Here is a 17,472-nt window from a genome sequence, read left to right as displayed (position 1 = left end):
TATGCACGTACCATCCCTGCGACAACAGGTAGCTAGCTACAAGGCGTCCTTCAAGTTTCCCTCGGGTTACGGCACATCCGAACAGTCCCGTAGCTAGCAACCGTTATTTCCGTCGTTTTTGTGACGCACCGTTTGCATCCACATGTAGTCGCCAGAACGCGTGCTCCGTGTATACCGTCGCAGCGGGCGTCTCTGTCCCACTTGGACGAACTCTGTCCCGCGTGGAAATGACAGGCGAGCCTTGTCGATCGCGCCGCGTGCGTGCTAATCGTCTTCCGGGCGACCTCGCTCTTCTCGGTAGTCGTCGTAGTAGCGTCGGCCGTGACCGCAGTTTCCGCTGCCGCTCCCTGGAACGCTGCTCCGTTAGGCGAGGATGCGCGCTGCACCCGTCGAGAGCGCGAGAGAGGTTCCTGTCAGTGGGCACGGAACGGCGGTGGGTGCGCAGCGCTGGCCTGCCTCCTCTCCCTGCGGCTTTGTGTTCGGCATCGCTGCCCTGCCGAAGCCGTCGTCGTCATTCGGGCGCGTCGTCATGGCCGTGCCGTCTCCCTCACGCCGTATATCTGGCGTGTACGGCGCCGGCGGTGACTGCCGCCCGCCATCATCATCGGGGCAGCAAAACCATGGGGAGGGGGGAAGGGGAGGGTGGATGCAGGAGCGGTCAGGCGCAAACGGCGCAAAACAATGCGTGCTGGCAAACTGGTGCGTGTCGAACCGATCGGGGCCAGCGGGGCTGTCCGCTTCGCTCCCGTCGCATTCGGCATCCTCTGCTGCCGCGCACGCACATAACGGTGCGTGGTCTGCGGTCCTGTTAGGGAGGGAGGAATCGGAGTACCAGCGCGTGATCTTGCCACCATCGCTGCCCTTTTTATGCGTTTATTTCTCTCTCCCTTTTCTTTCTCTTTCGACGTTGCTTTGGCTTGTTGTTCGCTTGCAGCGTCGCGTTCTCACCTTCCTGATCGCTGGATTCTTTCGTTCGTGTATTGTTCGGCGTGGCAGCAAATTGGAGAAGCATCGCGGGCGGCAATCGAAGCGTGTCTTTTGTGTCACGTCCTTCTCCCTGTCTCTAGCTTGTCGGACGCGTTTCGCGTGTCCGCATCACTGAGGCATTGGTCAAGGGTTACGCGTGGAACGAGGAGAGACGGACCTAACGAGGCTGCAGGGGGAAACCGACCGACCTGGATTTCGTTTTCCTCTTTTGCAGTGGCGGGAGCTTGGAGTCCAGAGCGGAGCAGGCTTTGCGCAGGAGCCTCTCTGTTTGTGGGAGTGCGCATTGAAGCTGTGCGCTCTATGCGTGGACGAGTCGTTGGCCGGACTCAGCCCTCTCGCGTGACGTCCGCGTAGTCTCTTTCGTGTCGCTCAGCAAGAACGTAGACATGCGTATACGTTGATAGCCCTGTTTACCGGTACGATTGAACGTTGTCGTAGTTAGTGTAAACATACGTACATATGAAGAAAGCGTAATTATATTGAACAGAAGCGTTTGATTCAATTGAAGCCCCCCGTAGTTTGAGGACAGCGATGTGAAGCGACTTCTCCGGGCGCCCACCTGACTTTATAAAATTTAACAAGACTGAATACTGAGCAAGTTGGGAATGAATGGTAGAAAAAAAAAAGAACGGTGCAAGAAATTAAGACAGAGATACGGGAACGAACCTAATGTCGTGCCGTTCAGTTCGTTCTCTTGTCAGTGTCTTAATTTTGTGCGCCTTTTGCGCAACGAATGTGTGAGTCAGTATCGCACTTGCGTAAGTTATGATTTTATACGCCCCCCCCTCCCTCCATTCCCGACTGTTTTGTTTTTAATTGGCTTCCTTCTGCTCGCTCATTCAGTGCGGCGTGCAGCCTGTCTACTGTATACGTAATTTCGAATCCCCGCACTCCATGGCTATAGCTCAGGATCGCCTCGCGCGTTCAATACAGTACCGTGCTTGCGTGTTTAGTATGCACCGGGAACTTCGCCCAAGGTCCTTTGCGCAATTAGTAATCGGTTGAATTCGCATAGCACACGATAGGTCATCTCTTTGATTGTGCACTGCTGTCGTGCAATGGCTGATATAGCTGCGGCATCCTGTATATATCCTCATCGCCGTTATGAATTGTTCGCGGGCAAACAGATCCCCCCCCCCTACATAAACGGTAGCGAACTTGGCGTCTGACTGAAAAGAGAGAGAGAGCCATGTGAAATTGACCTTTTCCTCCGCGAATGCCCACGGCGGTCGTTGCGCGCTCTGCCATCAATTTCGCCCGATATGCGTTTCGGGGACGAAAATAGCCGGCCCACAAACGTCTCTTCGCCCGCACACTCGAGAGCCATTATTTTGCCCGTTTGTCCTTTGCCGCGCGGATCTTTCGCTCTTGCCTCCTCCTAACACGTTTTCTCTCTCTCTCTCTCTCTCTCTCCTTTGACTGCGCAGAAACCGGAGCTGCCGGTGGCCATCAAGAGCATCACCAAGAAGAACCTGGCAAAGTCTCAGAATCTCCTCGGCAAGGAAATCAAAATTCTCAAGGCAAGTGCTGCCGCTCTTACATATACTCTTCACCGATAGGCGAGCGGCGCTGTCTGCGCGCCGCCGCGATATATTTTTGTTGTAATCATTATTATTGTTATTTTTCTTAATTTTGTCGCTCTGGCTCCGCGACGGCCTCGTGCTTAGCGTTACCATGCGCTGTCGTACGTGCAGGCTCGTTTCGCTTAGTGAGTACACCCAGTGTTCTAGCCGTTTCTTTTTTTCCCAGCTTTAATTCTTTCTTTTTATTTTCTGTCTCACTCTCTTACCTGGTGCTCGATCGGCTACTCTGTTGCCTTCGCGCGGGGAATCTCCTTGAAGCGCGCGCCTTTTCGCGATGTCTCGCTTTCTGCCGCTGATCTCGCCGCTGTTGCGATTCACCTGCGACACGTGGTTTTGCCGGCGCGACTGCGGCGGGGCGGCAGACATTTTGGCCCGATCGTCGTCGCCGCAACACTCATCGCCAGGTGTTTCCAGGCGCGTCTGCGGCGATGCGACCGCCTAGGGATCCTCCTCGCATTCCAGTCATTGTGCCCGAAACAGGCGATGCCAAAGCAGGGATCTCATTCCAGTTATTGGGCCCGAAACAGGCGATGCCAAAGCAGGGATCTCGTTCCAGTCATTGTGTCCGACCAGCAGCGCCACGACAGGGTGCTACGAGATCGTGCGCAGCGCCACGACAGGGTGCTACGAGATCGTGCGCAGCGCCACGACAGGGTGCTACGAGATCGTGCGCAGCGCCACGACAGTGTGCGTCACCATTAGCCCATTGTACATTCACGTGCTCGTCTTTGGAGGGGTTCCTTCTTGCCCTCAACTGCGAGAGTATAAAAACAGCTGCCCCCGGACGCCAAAAGGAGGGCTCCGATTTCTTCTGTTGAGTGAAGTGCTCTCCCGTCTCTCTACTTCGGTCAAACCTGACCGCCAACTCTTTGCGATGTTAAAATAAACAAGTTGTTTCGTTGTTACCAGTCGACTCATGCTTTGCCGGGACCTTCGGATGCTTCCAGTTGTACCCCAGGCCGCCAGGCCAACGCTACCCTTGGGGCTTGCGACCCAGGTACAACCACGGGCGTCAGCGCCGAGTTCCCAACAGATCGTACCAGCAGTCAGATCAAAACATCTGGTTGGCAGCGGTGAGATCGCCTACGACTTCAAACAACGGTCTGCCAGCGGCGAGATCGCGACAACGGAGGCCAGCAGCAAAGAGATGCAGTTGACTGTATGCTGAGCAGCTCAACGACGATCCGGGAGCAGTGCAACGAGCCCTGTGTGACGACTGGTTGCCTGCAGCGGAACGACTGCGCGGAATTCCTGCCTGCGAGGTTTGGTGAGTGCGGGACTTTCTTCTTCTGAGCTTTGCCAGGCTTTTTGTTAGTGTCAGAAACAGAGCTGGTAATTGTGGTTGTCGTTGCTGCCGGGTTAGTTTGCGGCAAGACAATAGTAAGCAGTAGAGAAAGCAGCATTCAGAGCAGCCATGGATTTGAAGTCGTTGCGCAAACCGAAATTGTTGGAGCTTGCAAGAGAGTTGGGTCTGGATGTCTCAGACAAACTAAGAAAACCTGAACTGCTAAAGGCTATTCTTGAGTTAGAGGCTGAGGATGACGAGCTGTCGGAATGCCTTGAGACTATTGAAGAGAGGGAGACTGCAAAAGAAAAAGAAGAGCGTGAACGTAAAGAACAGAAAGAGCGAGAGCAACAAGAGCGTGACCGTCAACACGCCTTGGAAATGAAGCGTCTTGAGGTAGAAATGGAACGCGCTCGTAATGGAAGTCAGGCACACGGTGCAGGAGAACGAGTATTGTTCAAAATGACTGACCTGATGCGGCCGTTTAAGCTTGGAGAGGACATTGGTTTGTTCCTGGTTAACTTTGAGCGAACGTGCGAGAAGCAGGGGTTCTCTCGGGAAACGTGGCCACAGCGCTTGCTCACTTTGTTACCCGGCGAGGCGGCCGACGTAGTCGCTCGCTTGGATAGAGAGGAGGCAGAGGATTTCGACAAAGTAAAATCGAGTCTGCTAAAAAAGTACCGGCTGTCTGCGGAGGCGTTCCGTCGGAAGTTTCGGGAAAATGAGAAAGGCAAAAGTGAGTCATATACAGAGTTTGCGTATAGGCTTATGTCGAACATGCAGGAGTGGCTCAAAGAAGAGAAAGCGTTTGGTGACCACGATAAAGTTCTGCAGTGCTTCGGGCTAGAACAGTTTTATAGTCGGTTACCGGAGAACGTGCGATACTGGGTCTTGGATAGGCCAGACGTGAGTACGGTGGCTAGAGCCGCTGAGCTAGCCGAGGAGTTTGTGACGCGTCGAGCTCGCGGAGCTAAGGACGGTCAAAAGGGTGAATTTGGCTCCAAGTCTGAGAGGCCAAGGTTCACGCCCATGAGATTTAAGGGGGACACGCGTAGTGAGGATGCGAGTGAAAGCAATCCGACCAAACGTAAAGAGACGGCAGCCGAAGCCGAACGCAGAAAGCGGTTCGAGATGAGGCGAGCGGGCGTTTGTTATACGTGCCAGAAGCCGGGTCACTTTTCGGCGCAGTGTCCGGAAACAACACCAAAAGTTGTGTTTTTTTCAATAGGCAGCACGGACGAGAACATGAAGCTTCTCGAGCCTTACATGCGAGACCTCCTCGTGAACGGGAAAGAGTGCCGAGTGCTTCGCGATTCCGCAGCTACGATGGATGTAGTTCACCCGTCTTACGTAGAACCCCATATGTTCACGGGCGAGTGCGCATGGATCAAGCAAGCCGTGGAAGCTCATAGCGTGTGTCTGCCGGTAGCAAAAGTGCTTATTGAAGGACCTTTCGGAGCGCTTGAGACGGAGGCCGCAGTGTCATCTATGCTGCCACCCCAGTACCCGTACCTATTTTCAAACAGGTCCGATCACCTCCTGCGCGAGAAGGGGCTTTTGTTTGGTGAAGCTAGTGTTCAGGCCTTAACCAGATCGAAGGTTCGGGAGCTCGCTGCAAAGGCGGTAGTTGCGGGGCCGACGTTATCAAACAACGAAAAAGGGTCAGAGGCGCAGCAAGCTGATATTCCGAGCACGCCCGAACTGAATAAACTTGAGTCTGTAACGTTAAAGGCGCCAGATACTGGAGAGAAAACGCCCGACGCGGGAAAGTTAGAAGAGCTATCTACTGATTTGCTCATCGCGCCTACGTCAGACGGACTTGATAGGTTGCTAAAAGTCAGCCGGTCGGCTTTGATAGCCGAGCAAAAAAAGGATGGCAGCCTGGAAAACGTGCGCTGCAATGTCAAAGAAGGTATCGCCAGGAAAACTGCGCGTTTTGTGGAAAGAGGTGGAGTCCTGTACCGGAAGTATCTAGACCGCAGAGGAGTGGAGTTCGATCAGCTGGTCGTGCCTCAATGCTATCGTCAGGATCTGTTGCGCTTGTCACATGGGGGTTCGTGGTCCGGACACCTAGGAGTTAAGAAAACTAAGGACCGTCTCTTGCAAGAGTACTATTGGCCAGGGTGTTTTCGGGACGCAGACCATTTCGTGAGGACATGTGACACTTGTCAGCGGGTGGGCAAACCAGGGGACAAATCAAGGGCGCCGTTGAAATTGGTACCTATCATTACGGAGCCTTTTAGACGGCTCGTTATTGATACAGTGGGACCTCTGCCGGTAACAGCCACGGGGTACAGACACATTTTGACTGTGATCTGCCCAGCGACAAAGTTCCCTGAAGCAGTGCCGCTTAAAGAACTCAGCTCAGTTGAGATAGTTAATGCACTACTGTCCATATTTGCGCGAGTTGGTTTTCCTGCGGAAATCCAATCAGATCAGGGCACAGTGTTTACTAGCGCTTTGACGACAACTTTTCTCGAAAGGTGTGGGGTAAAGCTGTTACACAGCTCAGTGTACCACCCACAGTCGAATTCCGTTGAGAAGCTCCACTCCGTCATGAAGCGCGTGTTGAGAGCGTTGTGTTTTGAACATCGAACTGACTGGGAGCTGTGTCTGCCTGGGGTGATGTTTGCTTTAAGGACCGCGCCGCATGCGGCTACGGGGTTTTCGCCAGCTGAACTGGTGTACGGTCGCTCGCTTCGATCTCCGCTTCGCATGCTTCGAGAATCATGGGAAGGTAGGGGCGACGACCCAGTCGTGGTGGAGTACGTACTTAAGCTCCTCGAACGCTTAAGAAGGGCACAGGAGTTGTCAGGTGAAGCAATGGCGAAGGCCCAGCAGAGGGCCAAGGTTTATTATGATCGGACAGCCAGGGCCCGTCGTTTTGAGGTTGGCGATGAGGTCATGATATTACGCACATCGCTAAACAACAAACTAGACGTGCAGTGGGAGGGCCCAGCACGAATTGTTCAGAAACTGTCGGACGTTAACTACGTGGTAAGTCTGCCAGGAAAGCGGAAAGCACAGCAAGTTTACCACTGTAATCTGCTCAAACCTTATAGACAAAGGGAAGCAGTGGTGTGCATGATGGTAAACGTTCCTGAAGAGCTTCCGATCGAGCTTCCGGGACTAGGCTCAGTGACGAACAGGGAAGACACCGGTCAAGTCATTAGTGACCTTATCAGTAGAGCACCGCTGTCGCCCGAGCAGAAAACCGAACTACACCAGCTATTACAAGAGTTTCAAGGTCTGTTCTCTGAGAGGCCTGGTAGGACTTCTGTACTTACTCATGATATAGAACTTACCTCCACAGAGCCTCAAACAGTCGTCTGGGACGAGACAAAGGAAAGAGCTTTTAGCGCCCTAAAGAGTGCCCTAACAAGCCAGCCTGTGCTACGATCGCCAGACTATACAAAAGGGTTCATTGTTCAGTGCGATGCTAGTGAGCGAGGCATGGGCGTTGTACTGTGCCAACGGGAAAATGGAGAAGTAGAACACCCCGTCCTGTATGCTAGTCGTAAGCTGACCAGTCGTGAGCAGGCGTATAGCGCCACCGAGAAAGAGTGTGCGTGTCTCGTGTGGGCCGTTCAGAAATTGTCATGCTATCTAGCCGGCTCGAGGTTTATCATTGAGACGGATCACTGCCCTCTCCAATGGCTGCAGACCATCTCTCCCAAAAATGGCCGCCTCCTGCGCTGGAGCCTCGCTTTACAACAATATTCCTTTGAGGTGCGTTACAAAAAGGGGAGTCTCAACGGTAACGCCGATGGCTTAAGTCGAAGCCCCTAACGTAGGAATCAGCCTCAAAATTGTTTGTTACTGATGTTTTTCTTCCTGAGGCAGGATTTTTTTTAACATATTGCTTTTGTTTAGTGTTTCAAAGTGATGATATGCTTTCTAGTGCAATTTTTCAATTTGTGGACGCGTTCTGAGTGATGCTAGACTACTGTAAGGAACTAGGCAGTGGTATAAAAAGGGGAAAGAGCCTGGCAGGGCTTAGTGAGGGTTGTGCCGTGCTTGCTGACTGAGCGGTTGAGTTTTCAGCGTAGTTCTAACGCTTGCCGGGAACGAGAACAAAAATGTGAACTCTCCCGAAGTCACTTTGCAGTGTCCCGTGCGAACCTGAACGAGAGAACGAGGCCTTCTCTGTGCGCTGCGCTCAAGAAACGTCAAGGGACGCCCGACTTCGGTTATGAGCATCATCGAGCGACATCCCTCCGGACAGCGGATGCAGTCCCCTGTCCATCGGGATCTCCTTCCCCCGGCGGGGCGGTCTGTTGCGATTCACCTGCGACACGTGGTTTTGCCGGCGCGACTGCGGCGGGGCGGCAGACATTTTGGCCCGATCGTCGTCGCCGCAACACTCATCGCCAGGTGTTTCCAGGCGCGTCTGCGGCGATGCGACCGCCTAGGGATCCTCCTCGCATTCCAGTCATTGTGCCCGAAACAGGCGATGCCAAAGCAGGGATCTCATTCCAGTTATTGGGCCCGAAACAGGCGATGCCAAAGCAGGGATCTCGTTCCAGTCATTGTGTCCGACCAGCAGCGCCACGACAGGGTGCTACGAGATCGTGCGCAGCGCCACGACAGGGTGCTACGAGATCGTGCGCAGCGCCACGACAGGGTGCTACGAGATCGTGCGCAGCGCCACGACAGTGTGCGTCACCATTAGCCCATTGTACATTCACGTGCTCGTCTTTGGAGGGGTTCCTTCTTGCCCTCAACTGCGAGAGTATAAAAACAGCTGCCCCCGGACGCCAAAAGGAGGGCTCCGATTTCTTCTGTTGAGTGAAGTGCTCTCCCGTCTCTCTACTTCGGTCAAACCTGACCGCCAACTCTTTGCGATGTTAAAATAAACAAGTTGTTTCGTTGTTACCAGTCGACTCATGCTTTGCCGGGACCTTCGGATGCTTCCAGTTGTACCCCAGGCCGCCAGGCCAACGCTACCCTTGGGGCTTGCGACCCAGGTACAACCACGGGCGTCAGCGCCGAGTTCCCATCCGATCGCTCCAGTGTCGCGATCCAAAACACCGCCCTCCACACCTGACGCGACGAGGCGTTTGTCCGCTCAAACCGGTACGGGTAAACGCTACGGAAATATTCCTGTTGCAATGTTTCAACATTTTCTTACATCGCAGATTCATCAATACTGTAAAATGGAATTTCCAATAAGTGAATTGTATTCATCGAAGTTTGTCGTTCCGAGCCTTTTTCTTTTGTCACCCAAGTCTCTCAAATCAATCTCCGTCATGCATGGCCTTCCGGATGTAACCTGAGAAACTGGTGGCGGGGCCTGTCTCCGTAAAGGAACAGTTGAAACATAGTCTTTCAGAAGAGCTTGGTTAAGTACTTCCTGTTGGAAAGGCATTAACTGCGGTCATCGTGAACGGTCTTGCTTTTTTTCTCTGTTGAATTTTTTTCCCTGCAGTCTTGAATACCAATTTTTGTAATGCAGATCTGGCCACAACCGAATATTAATGAGATAATTTGGAATATTGGATTCGAATAAAATAACAATGCTATTAGGTTCTTGTTCAGTATTTTGCATATTCACACATCCCTGCTGGATATAGCGGTGCCGCGACAAATGCTAAGGCCGCGTCCAAACGGCATGCACATGCGCAGTTCGAATCCAGCAAATGAGGACGCGACTTCACGCTTTTATTATGCAGAATTCCACTGTAAACCATTCACGCAGTCATAGGCTGCACGCGATGTTAGCCCCAGTCTGGGGAACCCTCCCGCAGAGCGTCCTCGCGTGCGTAACACACAGACACACTGGTGTGTGCTGATACAGAACACGAACGCAGTTTTTACAGTAAAAGCTGTATAGATCTACCTGCCAGTAGGAGCTCACGTGTGCGTAGGCAAAACTCGGGAGGCGCGCGCCGCTAGGTTCCTTGCAGCGCCAGCAGATGACGCTCGGATCTGCGGCATCGGCGGCGCCGGCCGTGCGGGGGGACAAAACAAGAACCAGAAAGCTCGCCTTCGCGCATAGCGTTCGCCACAAGCGTTTCCCTGTAAAGATTACTGTTCCGTAAGCTCCCGTCGGCAACTGCGTGACGTAACATGGAGTGGCGTAACTACACTTTCGCACGTAAAAGGAAAACCCGCCTAGCAACTGGTTTGTGTTGAGCCTTTCTATGGGAAGGCCGCGTATAGTGAGCACTCCTGAAGAGCAGCGTGCATACGAGGCGCGGCGAAAGTGTGAAGTGCATTTCTCTCTGGCCCTCTCTTTGTAGGTGCACGAAGTAGCGGCGCAAGCCAAGTCGCGGGCGGGCGAAACGCCTTAGGTTGATAATTCGGCAAAGTGCATGTGAATGTAGTCATGGGAAATCGCAATTGGTAATCGTTCTAGTCTTCGTTTACAGCTTCGCTGTTCGACCACGTTTTCACAGCGTGGACTGGAGACGAGATTTTTTTTTTTTTTTTTTTCACGCTCACGCGGCGGCAGAACTCCCAAGCCCACAGCAGCGCTCTTTGTTGGCCGGCAGCCAATTGCGGGCGCGGAGATCGCGAGCGAATACGCGCTCTGGATCGCCGAAGCAGCTGTTAAATTAGCGACAGCTGGGACCACGTTTTGTGTCGTTCAATTTCATTTTCCCATTCTTCCGCGTTTCGTCATTGATCCTAACGTCGACGCGTTATCTCTGGGATCGGCCGCTCGGTGTGACGGACTACGATAAAAGAATAAAAGTGGCAATTGACGTAGACCGTTACGGAACGCATTTTGAGGTATAGGCGCCGAGCTGTCACGTGGCCTCTGCACACGTGCACGTCCCGTGCCGCGCGTGCACCCAGCGGTGCACACGCGCGAAAAGAATAGCGCTATGACTGAGCGTCGTCTCCTTATCTGCAGGCTGCGAATGAAGCGCGCTACACTTACGCGTGGCCGCCATAGAGAGCTCGTTATGTAACGACGACATTGTGTCACTGCAGCGCGCGTTGGCTGCCTCTCTCTTATCTTCCCTCTCCCGCGTCGTGCGCGTTGCTCCGTTTGATTGTCTCTGCTTCTCGGAATGTGTTTCACGCTCGCTTGGTCCCGCGCCAGGCTTCGCGCGAGCCGTCGAGCCGATGTTGGGTGCAGCGTTTCGGGCCCCTTCCCGTCCGAGAGCGTGGACCGCCGGGGCTACATTCTGTGGGTATTCTGTAGGTATTGTAGGTAACTGTGGTGGGAAAGGAAAAAAAAAAATTGGCAAAATGTTCAGCCTCGACTTACACGGCACAACTGTCACGACTATACTAGCCGTCTCAACTGCGGACGCACTTAAGGCGTAGAGCTATATATGAGAACAGTGAAATCCTACTTACGATACGCGACCGAAGAGGCAAGACGCATAAATATATAGTCTGGGTATTCCGTCTGTGTAATACTTCACAGCAGAGGGAAGAATGGTAGAGGTCCATAACCCTCAATTCTGGAAGCGTTCGCTCGTGACAAGACGTTCTTGCTCGGGAGTGTCTTGCTCCATCGTGACGAGAAATATAAACGTATAGCGACTGTTTCAGTAGTGTACACTTACTTTGAAGTTCCCGCACCAGAACACCGAGATTTCGTGGACTTCGATAGCGTCCAGGTAGTTTTAGTCACTTTTTTTATTATCATTAAGGTGGAACTACACTGCATTGTATAGGTACCAAGGACTTGTCGTGGCCAGCGCTATAGCTAGCTGGGCACGTATTGTGTGACGATCACTTTCGGCGATACTGTCTCCTCGACCATCAGGCGCACGCTGGTTGGCTGGTTGAGCGCTGCGTCACGCGACAGTATCGTCGAAAGTGGTCGACCCAGGATACGCCCCTCTTGGGTTTCGATTCTCCGGTGAAAAGTTCGCCCGGAAGACGTAGCGCGCATCCATAGACGAGCTCAGCTGCGCTGCAGCCAGTGTCAGATTTTAAGGCGGCTCCGATGCCGAGCAGCGCGAGATATGGAGCGTCCTGCCGTGCTGACGGATCGGGTGCTGGCGAAGCAGGCGCTCTGTGTACCAATGTACTGCCGGTGGGGTGGGTAGGCAGGCAGGCGTTCGAATCGTTGTGGTACCGAGCAGCTGGGTTTGGGGGAAGAATAGTGCAAATTCAAACTGCCGACCACGGTCGGTCGTTATACGGTTGAAGGTACGCCGAATCCCAAAGTCCAGTGTAGCGTGAACGCGCGAGCGGTGGTATCAGGAGCGATATACGTGGCAGGGAAATAGTCTCCGGCCAGCCGGTAAAACGATTCTTTTTTACAGAACATTTTGCGATCTTGCTCGTTCGCGCATTCTGCGCCACCGCACTTCTTTTTGTTATCTTGAGTCGCCTAGCGGTGGCCATGTGCAGACTCAAACCTGGCGAGTTCCCGAAGTTGTCTTGCGGCGAGACGTGTCAATGCGAGAGCAATTATGTTGAGGTCCCCATCGTCGCACTTACGTACCCGGCGGTGACTTGTTGACGCATAATGAAAAGGGGGAGTGGTTTGCCAAATCTAGCCGATTTGCGAGGAACACGCCTAAAATTGTTTGTGTAACGTGCATAACTTATACAGGATAATCAAAACATGCTTGAGCAACGTGTAGCTTCAATAAGTGACAAGATGTTGGTGTTCGGAAGAGCTAGAGGTTCGAATACTTTATTTTTTCCGGTGCTAGGGCCGCACTTAAGCAATGTGCTTATAGGAATCTTGTTCTCCGATTCCATTCTTGTTCAGAACAGGAACTGTGTAAAAATATAATGGTAGAAAACGCGACCTCTTCAGAAAAAAAAAAAAAAAAGAACGAAATATATAGGAAAGATGTGATGTGCCGATTCCGTTTCGTAAAAGCTGCAACTGCAGTCTAAAAACGGAAATGTCCATCGCAGAGCAGGACCCTGAACTCTTCGAGCCCTGGATGACCAGTCCAGTCGTGACGCTCGACGCAACGTTGATCGCGCTAGTCGTCGCTCTACTGTGCCGTGGACCCTGCAAGGCGCACGATTGGGAAGGGAGTTCGGAACTACCAAGTGGTTATCGTGGTTCACGTGACAGCGTTCACTCTTGCGTGGTATAGCTGTATTTCCTGCGACGACACGTGTCACTCCCTTTCTCTCTTCCCACCGCTACTCCATCCATGTCACATGGCAGCGCGGCCATATTGCGTCGTGTTGCTGAAGTCGCGGGCTCGACCCTCGGCCGCATTTTTTTAAGAGCTGGAAGGCAAAAACAGTAAATGAAGGTTCACGTTAAGAATTCCCCCTCCATTACGGCTATATACTTCATAGCCCCGTTGTTGCTTTGATACGTTAAACCTCACGCATCAGTAAATCGGTTCCCCCCTCGTATCTCGCACTACCGTACTTATATGCCCCTGTCGACGCGTCCTCGCAAGTCCTCGCCAGCACAGAGACAGCTAGAAGCGTCATGCCTCTTTTTCTTTTTTTTCCCCCTTCTCAACAGCGTTTCACAGCGCTTCAAACTCGCGAAAAGCAGCGCCATTCAGTGCCGCTTAGTTCTGTCGTGAAAGCGATAGTCGGACGTCATTAAACTCAGTCGAGCCGGCTCAGTTTCGTAGTGAAGCTTAGTTGCTGGCTTACACGACTTGTTTTATAGTTCCGTGAGAGGGCGCCGAAACAGTCGGAAGTACCGCGAGGCGTGCTGCGCGCAACTTTGAAAACAAAACCGGCCGACGCGCACGGCTGTTGGCGCTCTTTTATTTTTTCTTTTCTTTTATCCTGCACGCACGGTTGGAGCTGGAGAGTGCTGCGTGCGAGTGCCGTAGTTGCTCGTCGCCAGCCGTCCTCGCTCTTGGGCGCTTCTCCGTTCGGCAACAGCAGCGGTTTGGTGCAGCGCTGCCGCAGCCTTTGCCTCTGAGCGAACGCGAGCGCCTGCATCGTCGACGGCGCTTATGCGACGGCGGCTGCGTCGTTACTCAACCGTGGAAGGACGACCCGAGCGCCGAAGGACAGGCGGCCCCGCTCCTCTGCTGCCGCCCGTTCTTTATTTATTTTCCGCGAGGGTTGTTACTTCCTTTTCTGGTATTCTTTTTTTTCTTTTTTTCTCCTACCTTCGTGCTTTCGTTGCTGATTTTTTCTCATGGCGCTTTCAGTTTCTTCACGCGCTCAAGAGGTCGCGGTGACACCTTGTTGCTATATGTTAAGTGGCTTCCTGCCTTTCACAACGAGAACCGTTATTCTTCGCTCGTCCTTTTGTTTTAATCGTCTCTCCTGGGTTGCTCGTTTTCTCTCACTCACTTCGCCGAGCCATTACGGCAACGCTGAACAAAAATCGAAACAAAGAAAAAGAATCGAACCGGCCGGACAAAAGCGCCTGCCTTCCCGCGACCGCCAGCGACACGCGGTGTGCACGTGTGTGTGCATTTCTGCGTTACCAATGGGCAGCGCGCCATCGCTGCGTGTGTGAATCGGGAGTCTGGTGTGCCCTTTGCGTGCACCTTTTGACATTTCGGTCCGGCGTTCGGCCCGGCAATCTGCTAGTCGAAGCTCTTCCTTCCCCTTTTTTTCTCTCTCGCTCTTTTTATTCGGTCGCCTCATTTTCTCGCCCGCGACCGTGCACTCCTCGGTACATTTAATTGGCTCACTTTTGTGCACGTGTGGTTGAGTGTTTGGTGGCTTCCTCTTCGAATAAGGCCCTGCTCTGTCGGGAATTTCTTTTTGCGGCTTAAAGAAGCTCTGGCAGATTGGAACTTGCTGACCAGTGTGGATTTTATGGAGCATTCGTTAATAGATTCCCAAATTCCTGTGGTAAACAGATAAGAGAGCTGCGCGAGTGCTGCAGATAAGTACTGTTTGCTCGGGCGCACGCGATATTCGTGGATTATGCGAATGCATAAATAGCCATAAAGCGTCAAGGTTTATAACTAACCTAACGGGAGGGGGGAGGCGCGTCTTTGTATTGTAGAGTTGAAAGGAATCCGGCCTAGCATAATGCAATTGTACAGACGTGCGCATTCGATATTTAAACTACGAGCTGTCTCAAATGTGCCGTAGGCAATAATGCGCCAAGCCCCGCGGGCTACGCACGTGCGTCGTGCAAGAACATTCGTGATAGTATACTATGACGCCGTGTTGTTGACGACATCGCGTTATATTACGTATTGTCATCATTATTACTATTCCCGCTCGCCATTACGGCGGCAGTTGCGTGAATGCAAACGGTGTTTGCAATGAGACAGGTGAACGAAGTGAAATGTAAACTCTGAGATACAAGACGGCGCCCAGTTTGCCGCTGCCGCAGTGAAACCCTGATGTGAAGCTGCACTGCCGGATTGTTTCTGCGAGGTAACAGTAAAACTATAACGATTTAGCGATGCGATGCCGCTCTACCGTTACCTCAACTGCTGGCGGTTACCTGGCATGCGCGGCGGTGATTACTTGGCACGCTCGCAGTCGGCGGTTGGCAGGGGGGGGGGGGGGGAGGTAACGATATGCTAGATCGTTTTAACGAATCTAGAAACGTCATACCATCCCTGTTACTGCAAAACTCCGCTTCATGTGCGAAATACCGGATATTCCCTCTATATAGAATTTGAAGTATCGCATATACTGTTTTCTGGTAGTGAATTGTCAGTTGCCTTTACGGTATAATGAATTTTACGGATTGTTCGTGCGGCATCCCTTCTACATTCCCCATACCATGAAACCGGTGGAGGGGCCGGCGTGTGTTTTGCGGTGCATGTTACGATCTATGCACGGGCAGGCAACGTTCCCTTCTTTGGCTACCTTTAACGGAGCGTATGACGTCATCCTCCGCGGTGTTAGGCGGCCAGCTATACAGAACGCCCTCCTGTGAAGGAAAGAAAGAACACATAGCCCGCGCCCTTGTTCGGTTTAGACGCTCGTCCGAAACTGTACGGCTTCTCATAAGAGGGCATTGACTTAATTTCGGCCGGCTGATGTTCCCTACGGTGCGGTTAAATCGAAGTGAGCGGGCGCGTTTGCTTCCCGCCTCCATCGAGATATGGCCGTCGCGAGCAGCGGGAATATTCAAATCCGCAGTTTCGTGCTGAGCCCTTTATCGCACTGAGCACATTTTGTCATGAGCCCCATGGTGGTCGGCTCATGATAGGGCCAGGCCTGTATTTTATTATGCTTGGTTCGGTGCTGTCTATTTGCGCGAACGCGTGATCTATCGGAGCATATAGAAACCGCAGAGGAAGAAAAAACAACAACAGGGCAATACATATCTCCGGCCTGCATCTCGGGCCTGTGTGCGAAAGGTGCCCAGAACAGAGTTGCCATTTCCCGTATTCAAAGGAATCAAGTAGGCAATCGAGGAGGCACTAAAAACAAAAGTTCTCGGATAGCACGAACGCGCTAGAAGGGTTCCCCTTGCCCCCTTAGGGCCTTAGAGTAAGACCGTCTGTTGGGGAGCCCGGGGTCAAGTGCCCACCTTGTAGACCTTCGTGTAGAGCTTCTTCTTGTGATCAACTTGCTTGTGTAACTTGTGAAGCGTTCGTGAAAGCTGACTTTCCGCAATATCAGAATTGATGTGGAGAAGCCTGCGTCACTTCTTTTACCATCTTTTCTTTCTTTCTAGATTTTCTAGCGATAGCTTGTCGTTTCGGGCCGCGTTTTGTGTGCGTAACCTAGAACGTTGTGGTCGCAACGGTAAGCATCACTGCAAGTAAATGAACCTGATGAGAAACCCTCGCGAGCGGAAATTGAACGCAGGCAGCGTACACGAGCGCATCCAGATCTAACGTCTCGTGGCTAGCACGGTAACGCTAAGGCGTAAAAGACTTTCGCTGAAGCCATCTGATCGCAGCGTACGCTAGCGGGGTGTAGCAGCGTGACATGTTGGTACTAGTGGTAACTGCTTGGGAAGAGGGAAAACGTTATCGCGCGTACCGCGCTACCCGTGAAAACACTGGAGCGCGCCCGTCCTGAACAGATTTCCGACACAGTGGCGGCGTGGGTGCTGGACGGCAGCTCTGTCGTGTCGCGAAGAGCAATCCGATGCGGACTCACGCTTCTTCCAGCACGGAAGTCTGTCCAACCTGCAGCGCCGACGCTGGAATAGGTGATGTCCATAACATGTCGACATTGACGTGTTACCGGCTCCAGCAATAGCTCCCGGCGTGCTTGCTCAAAAAAAAAAGAGGTTCACTTCCGTTATTCCGAGGAAGCCGTAGTCGGGGGCACCATTTGGGCACCACCTATTGGTGACTCCAACTAAATGCTCGCCCCTGCCCCTAGCGGCGGCGCCGAGAAACAGCCTATCCAGGTTGAAGTCGGAAGCGAAAGAGCGTCTCCTATCACGGCGTACACTGAATGCCTTGTATTTCTCAAATCGCCATGATGCCGCCGTACACGAGCACGAAAATGAAAAGATACGGATGTCGAGATACTTGTTGTGTACCATTATGCGTGTCATCGCGGTGGGAAGACAGCGATGTGGGATTTCATCTTTTCGCGAAAGAAGCAGACGACGCGCATCCCATAGCGACTTGGATAAAAAACTTTGCATTGGGAAAAGGTGACGGCTGATACTATGCCGGATTGTTCGAAACACTTCACTCGGGACTTCTTTCGTCCCGGCGAGCAGAACATTGCATTCAATATCTTGCTGGCGCTTCAAATCCGGGATTGTGCTTTGTTTTGGCAAGATCTTTAATAAATGATAGTGATGTACGTTTCATCATT

General features: G+C 52.5%; 1 protein-coding gene across 1 annotated transcript in view; it reads left to right on the top strand.

Annotated features, from left to right (window-relative positions):
- The window catches only part of Atg1 (serine/threonine-protein kinase unc-51-like protein Atg1), a 139,191-nt gene that overhangs the window by 30,178 nt on the left and 91,541 nt on the right, over positions 1 to 17,472 (top strand). Inside the window, exon 2 of the mRNA XM_075686412.1 lies at positions 2,415 to 2,507. Within this exon, the coding sequence (XP_075542527.1) occupies positions 2,415 to 2,507 (93 nt within the window). The remainder of the gene's footprint in view (positions 1 to 2,414; positions 2,508 to 17,472) is intronic.

This window comes from Dermacentor variabilis, chromosome 3, assembly GCF_050947875.1.
Source record: "Dermacentor variabilis isolate Ectoservices chromosome 3, ASM5094787v1, whole genome shotgun sequence".
Classification (NCBI taxonomy): domain Eukaryota; kingdom Metazoa; phylum Arthropoda; class Arachnida; order Ixodida; family Ixodidae; genus Dermacentor; species Dermacentor variabilis.
Note: the sequence above shows the minus strand (reverse complement) of the source record. Positions and strands in the feature narration are given on the sequence as shown.